Source organism: Diceros bicornis, chromosome 9, assembly GCF_020826845.1.
Source record: "Diceros bicornis minor isolate mBicDic1 chromosome 9, mDicBic1.mat.cur, whole genome shotgun sequence".
Taxonomy (NCBI): Eukaryota; Metazoa; Chordata; class Mammalia; order Perissodactyla; family Rhinocerotidae; genus Diceros; species Diceros bicornis.
This window is the reverse complement of record NC_080748.1, coordinates 75,519,115-75,526,965: the sequence shown is the minus strand read 5'-3', so window position 1 is coordinate 75,526,965 and position 7,851 is coordinate 75,519,115. Positions and strand designations below refer to the sequence as shown.

General features: G+C 39.2%; 1 protein-coding gene across 1 annotated transcript in view; it reads right to left on the bottom strand.

Annotated features, from left to right (window-relative positions):
* Positions 1-6,569: 6,569 nt before the first annotated feature.
* TM9SF2 (transmembrane 9 superfamily member 2) overlaps positions 6,570-7,851 on the bottom strand; it is a 56,759-nt gene continuing 55,477 nt past the window's right edge. The window contains exon 17 of the mRNA XM_058548422.1: positions 6,570-7,257. Within this exon, the coding sequence (XP_058404405.1) occupies positions 7,190-7,257 (68 nt within the window). The 3' untranslated portion in view covers positions 6,570-7,189. The remainder of the gene's footprint in view (positions 7,258-7,851) is intronic.

The window sequence follows — 7,851 nt, the reverse complement described above, 5'->3', positions numbered from 1 at the left end:
AATTGTGGCTTAATAGAAAATGATATCTTTACCCAACTCCCTTCTAGCCTTTTGTCACTTGTCGACAGAATTTCACATATATTTACTCACACATAACTATAGCAACCTAGAGATTAAATATGTGAATGTGAATGTAAATCAGAAAGGATGAAAGTAGATTTTACACGGCTTTGAAAATAGACTACATCTTCCAGTGGAAGAGGGCAACTCAGGCACCTTGTGACCTCTGTCGTTCTTCCTTCCTCAGGGGAGCCTTTCACCACCACCACCTTGGGGTTAGGTTGGTGGGGGGTGCTCAGCCTACCTGGGACTACCCTGGGCGGCAGGATGTGTTTGGGAAATTGGTGGAACCTGGAGCCTGAGTTGGGAGTGCGCTCTGAGGCATCCACGCACTGGGCTTCCAGGCACAGCCCAGAGCACAGGGGAGGGAGAACAAAGGGGGCGCTCCCTTCAAACCAGCTCTGGTGGGGTTGCTCCAGGGGCACGAAGTGAGCCACAGCCGAGCCCACCCAGAAGCGTGGGTCAGTGGGGGAAGCAGCCACCTCAGCGGAGCAATGTCAAGGGTGCCAAGAAGGAACTGTACCCCCAACCTGTTCACACTGATCTTTGGATTTTTTTTTCCAGGAAACAAAGCTCATTCCCCAGTTACTCATATGGTTAAAAATGCAACCATCCTGACAGAGATTAAAATAACAAAATTCACACCTGAGGCAGAAAAAAACCACACCCTGACTTCTCCTCAAATTGAGGTTTGATAAGAGGGTGGGAGGGGTGGAGAGGGAGGTGGAGAGGAAGCCGAGGGAGCGCAGTGGGGTCCTGAGGCAAGGAGTGAGGTGCAAGCATCAAGACCAACTGTCAAGGGCATGTTTCAGCTGGGCATCAGTTGTTTTAAGTAGTAAGGAGCCACGTTCCTGTGAGGCAATGTGTGGAATTAGATGACGCACCCATTCGTTGGACCTGGCAATGCTCTTACGAGTTTGTGTCACTCATGTACTGACCGTGGGTAGTGGAGCCATGGAGCAAGCGAGTTTTCTCTCCAAAATTTCTTTCCCCAAACAGGTCCTAAGAGGTGGCTTAACCACGTCACACATTTATTAAACATCGATGAGGTGCTTTGTACTAATATGCCTAACACTGCACAATAAAAACACAATCTCCACAGTTGCTTTTTAAAGCCCTCATGCCAATTTTGAAACCAAATACTATTAACGTTGTCAAATAGGTATCCAAATAAGAGGTTTCAAGTAGGTAAATTAAAAATGAAGGTTTGATTTCCGGAAAGATACACAGGAAACTGCTAACAGCGGTTGTCTCTAGGGGAGAGACCTCGGTGACTGGAGGATGGAGGGAGACTGACTTTTCTTTATAGTCTTTAGTACATTTTGAATTGTGTACCATGTGCATGGACTCCCTACTCCAAAGGAAAAACTGAATTAAAATAAATGAAAATTGAAATAAATATTTAGAACCTAAGTTGACACAGTGAATACTGAATATCCTGTTAAAGTGCTTTTTCTTAAACCTTCAAGATAAAGGGAAACAAGCTCTGCTATTTTAAAAAGCCCTCCCTCCTCCACCCCCTGCATTTCAAAAGCTGTGTATAATTCCTTTAAGGAGTCGAGTAAGCATGTGTGGGAGTTAGAAATGCATTTAATCATTTCCCCCAAGTTTGACAGAAGTGTGGCAAGGAGGGCCATCTGTTTTGTTTGAATGAGAAATGACCCAGCATTCTGATTTCAATTAGCCTCTTTGTAGCTTTATGTTTGAGCTGGTTCCATGGGTAACAGTTCAAACTAAGTGTAGAGAGGAGCTGGCCAAGTTCTGCCAGTGCTGATTTGTTTTAACAACTGTCAATGAACATAGAACAAGTATACAAGACAATGTTGCTGGATGCATATTAAAATGCATAATTTTATGGAATCAAAATCGCACGTTCTGGAATCTGAGGGCTAAACAAAATATTGAAATGGTGTCTTTAAGTCATATCAAACAATTTAAATATTTAAAATCAATATCATTTACCATCAAAATTCCTAGTCAATCAACAAATATACATCTACTATATGCAAAGTATTGTCATGCCCTGGGCATGAACCAAAGATGATATAAGTGGCGGTTCCTGCCCTTGAGAAGTTTGTGGTCTACTTGGGAGAATAAGCCTGCAAAGTTAAACAATAATTTGAGTAATACTTAAGACAATGATAGGAGAACTGTCAAACATCAGTATGTAACAAATTATTACGAGTTCAGAGGATGGAAAGGGATTACTTTGGTCAAAGGCTTTATATTGGGAGGGATCTGATCACTAGTGAGAGAATTGAAACCACGCCCCATTGGACTCTAAAGCCTGTGTCCCTTGCACATCACCTCTATTCGAATTTTACACACACACTGAGCGGGAGGTTTAAAGGTCGGTGTATGGCCTCTAGGATGGTTAAATGGCAACCCAAAGATGCATCACCGCAGTGGTGAAGGTCCAAAGCCATCTTCATGGCTCTAGGGAAGCCAGCCTGAACCCTGGCTCTAGTTGTCACTGCCTCCCAGTGTGTTTGTCAAAGACACCGGATTCTTGGGACCCCATCCTGCACAGGCTGATTGCCCAGTTCTTTGACAGATTCATTTAATGGGTCTCAAGGAAGTCATATGAATGGGGGGTGGGGGGGAGCATTTTTGATGGCAGCAAGTTTGTGCAATTCCAGTAACAACTGAGTCTCATTTTCCCTGCATATAAAGCAAAACCACTGCACTCAGGTGTTCCCAGTCCTTACCATCTGGTTTCCTGATGTTCTAAAAGATTCTACCACCTCGGTTCTGCAGCTTCATCAATTTCCCATCAAGTCCCTTCTCCTCAAAGTTCTTCAAAGTCACATCACCCAAGGCAGAGGAGTAAGAAAGCTGGAGGGTGTCCTTCGAGTTGTGGTGGTGATGGCCACTGAGAGGGGACGCTGTGGTAGGGCCAGGGCTCAGTAGCAGAATCACGGGATGGCTTCTAAGTCCCCATCTCCTTCCACCCTAGCACTGCTCAAGCAGGAATCGGGCAGTCACTCTCCGTGTGACCAACCCTATCCCTATCACCTTAGTTTGCTGCTGTACGTGAGCAGTCCCAGTCAACATGCTGCAGCACAACCTGTCTGGCTGTAGCATCAGCCAGAAGAGCCTTGTTCATTGACTCACCTGCTGATGATTTTCTTTGATAACAGTGCTAACCAAAAACATTTAGCTTATATTTAGGAAGAAAAGCAGATTTGAATTCCATGTTTACATCGATTGTAAGGTATCAATAAAAACTAGCTTTTAAAAATGGACACTAATCCTTCAATCTATCATTTTTGACTTACATCTATCCTACTTTTAACTCTCTTCAGAGAAATTAATGACCTATGACCTATTATAGTGCTATTTATCTATCATGGTTGAGACCATTCACGTAATCTAGACATTAAAAATATAATTTTTTTTGCTAAAAATATCCAAAGGAAATAATAGGACTTTTAGGAGCCCATGTTTTCTTCTTTACAAAGTAAAATAATTCACTACTAATGAGAATGTCAAATATATCTATCAGTGGGTCAAAGAATGAAAGGGAAGAAAGAATCATATGTGAGAATGAAGATATGAAGTTCAAATGAGCAGGCTGAAGAAATCCAGTAGCATTTCAAAAGCTAGAGAAATGTGCGGAAACAATTTTTAGTGTTTAGACTTCAAATTACATAGTTAAGGAGAGAACACATCAGTAGAAGGAAACAGGTTTGATTCTGTCAAAGTAAAAATATCAGAGAAAGCAAAGCATTGTCTACATACAGATCTCACTGTAGGCAGAGATGTCATGGCCACCATGTATTTGGGCTGCATGAGAAAAATACAAATATGGAAAAATATTTTCTTAATGACATAAATTTACACATTAATGAAATACCATAATGTCTTGTTATCCATAGGCAGAAGGTGAGGAATTCACTCTGTTAACAGAGGTTACTTATTCTGTTCATTAAAAACCCAAAGCAGGCCTTTATAAAGCCTTCTGAATTAATCATTAAAAAAAAATCTTTAAGATCTGTAATGCTTTATAATTTTTAAAGTGTTTTGTGACTCCTGGCATAACATAATCTTAGCTAGTATATGTAAAAGTATGAGGCACTGATTGCACACGTTTAAGGTATTGGTAATTTTCAAGTCATACATCAAATAGAACAAAGGAACCAGATGCCCATTTGTGACCACGTAGCAACTTCGGGGCTGCACTATGCACATGCTTTGTACCTTACATGGTGCGATGGACACAGAAAAGTCTATGTTTACCTACTTCCCCCAAACTGTCTCATTACTAAATGGCACTCTTAGACAAGCGGTGTGTCGGTCTACGCCTGGGATCCGAACTTGCGAACCCCGGCTGCCGAAGCAGAGCGCGTGAATTTAAACAAAGAAAGGTCTATGTTTACCTACTTCCCTCAAACTGTCTCATTACCTAAATGGCATTCTTAGAGTCACTCCTTTCAATTAAAGCACTGATTATATACAAAACTTAAAATGCAAATGTTGAATAGGATTAAGACTACTTTATATATTGGTATGGATTAGATTATCAAATTAGCCAAGAGTTGCAACACTTAGAAAATATGTGTCTGCCTTCTGTGTTCATGGCACCATGGTAACCGAGATGAGTAAGACAGAGCCCCTGTCCCCAAAAAGCTTACTCATAACCTTTGGAGGGTTGGGGGGAGGAGAGACAGACACCTGATAAATAACTGCATTGTCAAGCGTGAAGGAAGAGATTTTTATTAACGAGTCTTTAAAAACCTTTCCAAACAGCTTAGGTTCACTGGTTTTCTGAGCAGTTTTGGTTAGACCAGATGCAGGACTTCTACAAACCCAGCCCAGAAAAAGCCCTTCATCCTGTGGGGTGTAATTTTCCACAACTGCTCACAGAAGCCCAGCTGTGGCACTCAGACTGCGATGCAACCCAACTGCTCTTCTCCCGGTGGAGACTCAAAGGAAGGAAAAGGCTCCTCAGATTCTAACCAACCACCTCCACACGCCACAACCCGGGTGCTTTCTTCCTGGAGAACTTCCTAAACAAGACAAGGCAGCTGACTCCTCAAGAAGTCATGATGGAAGCCGCGGAGAAGAGGCCATTTCCTCCTCTGCCCTTCTCACCACTGGTCTTGCCTTCCTTTTCATGGTCTCCTTCCTCATCTTCCCTCTCTCCTAAGTCTTTTCCTTTAATATGTTTATTTTTCCAATTGCCTCTCCATTGTTTAAGTGTGAAATATGGTTACTTCAAAGTATAAAGAAAAAGAAAAGTTGTATCAAAACAGTAAGTTGACTGTTTTTTTTCCGGGTTTTTTTTTTTTTTTTGAGGAAGATTAGCCCTGAGCTAACATCCGATGCCAATCCTCCTCTTTTTTTGCTGAGGACGATTGGCCCTGGGATAACATCCATGCCCACCTTCCTCTACTTTATATGGGATGCCACCACAGCATGGCTTGACAAGCGGTGTGTTGGTCCATGCCTGGGATCCGAACCTGCAAACCCCGGGCCACAGAAGCAGAGTGCACAAACTTAACCGCTACACCACCGGGCCAGCCCCAGTAAGTTGACTGTTTTAGTCACTAAGCTAATTGTTCACTAAAGGAAAAATAAAACTGAAGAAACTTAACCTGGGCACAGACCTACTCACTGCACATCAAGCCATGGTGAGATGACATCCCACACAGAAGAGCTACAACTCTACAACTATGATACACAACTATGTACTGGGGCTTTGGGGAGGATAAAAGAAAAAAAAAAAAGAGGAAGATTGGCAACAGATGTTAGCACAGGGCCAATCTTCCTCAAAAAAAAAAAAAAAAAACAAAACCCAACAGGTCAGTTTTAAAAAAGGATATCAATATAAAATTGAGTAAGAACCAACAACATCATATGAGCAACAGCTAGCAATTTTAGTTGTAAGTTTAATGACAGCATCAGATTTGCTCTCATAAGTAGCAAGCACTGAGCCCCTGCAATACACGATGAATATTCTTATAGATATAAGCAAACTAATGTTTCTGAAATTATCCCAAACTTCTATAATCCACATAAATGGATTTCAAGTCGTCAGATGAATGTGAAAGAGAAATAGTTATTTCTTAAGTCTAAGAAATAAAATTGTTTGTGAAATCCAAATTAAGACAATGTAATCATAGAGAAAAACTTACTGGTCATTGCTAATATATAGATCATAAAAACCAACTTTAAAAAAATAAAAAATACTGTATTTTGAGACACAGGTAAAAAATATAAAATCCTTAATGACAATGTAGTAAGGCCCACATTAACTTCTAGACTAACATCATTTATCTGGCTAGATATGCATGACTAAAATTTCTGTTACTACCTAATAGTGAAAATTTTACATTTGCCATAAAGCCCAGGAGACTGGAATTTCATTTAGATCAAAACTCAGTGTTACATTGACAAAAATTAGCAAAATCTGATAAAAGAGTATAAATTATTTAAAAATACCATTGGTAAATAGATGTGTATTCACAGACTCTCCTTGAATATACAACAGGTAATGATGCAATGAAGACGTTTTTACAATATTTATTAAGATAACAAATTTATAAATTGAAAGACTCAGAGGCACATAGTTTAAAAGGCCAATACCATGGGAATAATGAAGTCAACACAGAAAGGAAGATATGAACAGGTACAACCAATACAAGATTTTTTTAAAAGCCACATCCCCGCAATAAACACATCATACGAATCATTCTTCAAAATTACCATGATAAAAAGTTATTTCCTTCAAAGAAAAATAATTCTTTCCACCTACCAAGCCTAGAAAATCCTATTTACAATAAACTGTCCTGCATTTCATCAGTATTGTTTAATATGGCCTCCTCTATTCTGCCATTAGAAGTACTGAAAATTTTATAGCTATTGTATTTACAAATGCACATAATATTTAAATTTGCTCTTCATTGAGAACAACTGAATATATACTTAATCAAATCACAATACAAATGTTTTAGTGTTGAAAACACATTTTGTGGGGACAGGTGTATGGGAAGACGTGTATTTAGAATTATGTTGTTTCTGAAGGATTACTAGGCCAATAAGTCTCATAAAACTCAAGGTAGTCACAAAAACAGGTCTTTGTTGATGAAGAATTTATTTCTATTTTAACTGGACACACTGGGCTTCTTCAGTCAACTTTCACCACACTGTATATTTTGGTAACAAACCAAAAGCATGCAAAGAAGCCAATTGTTCCTATAAAAGAAAAAACAAAAATAAACCCTTTTTCAAAGGAAGTTTCATAATTTACACAAAAACACAGACTCAAAATGATTGGCTCCTTAAAAAAAGCCACAAAACTATAAACGATTACCTACCAGGAATATACCATAGATCCATGAGCTTTTTTGAAAGATATACAACCATCTCAAATCAAATTTCTTATAGAAATTGATAGAAAGAACTTTTTATACTATCAGATTACCTAAGCTTTCTATAATACACCTTCTTTTTCTTATTACACGCAAAAGACCGAAATTAAGATGAAAAGGATGCCAATTTTCCTTTCCCATATAAGAATATTTTATCACAAAATGGAAAACTGCTATTAAAATTAATCCAAGGTATGATATGACTAGCTTAAACAGAATATCAGATTCATAGAATAATTAAATGGGGATATTTTCTAAGTATAGTTATTAGGAACTATCAATTTTCAAAGAATTATAATAAAACAACTCTAAAGTTTGTACAAAGTGTTAAAAGCGATACAATTAGTATAACAAAGATGCACCCTGCTGAAAATGAGAGGTGGTGTGGTACCAGAGGACAGAGCAGCTCTGTCACGTC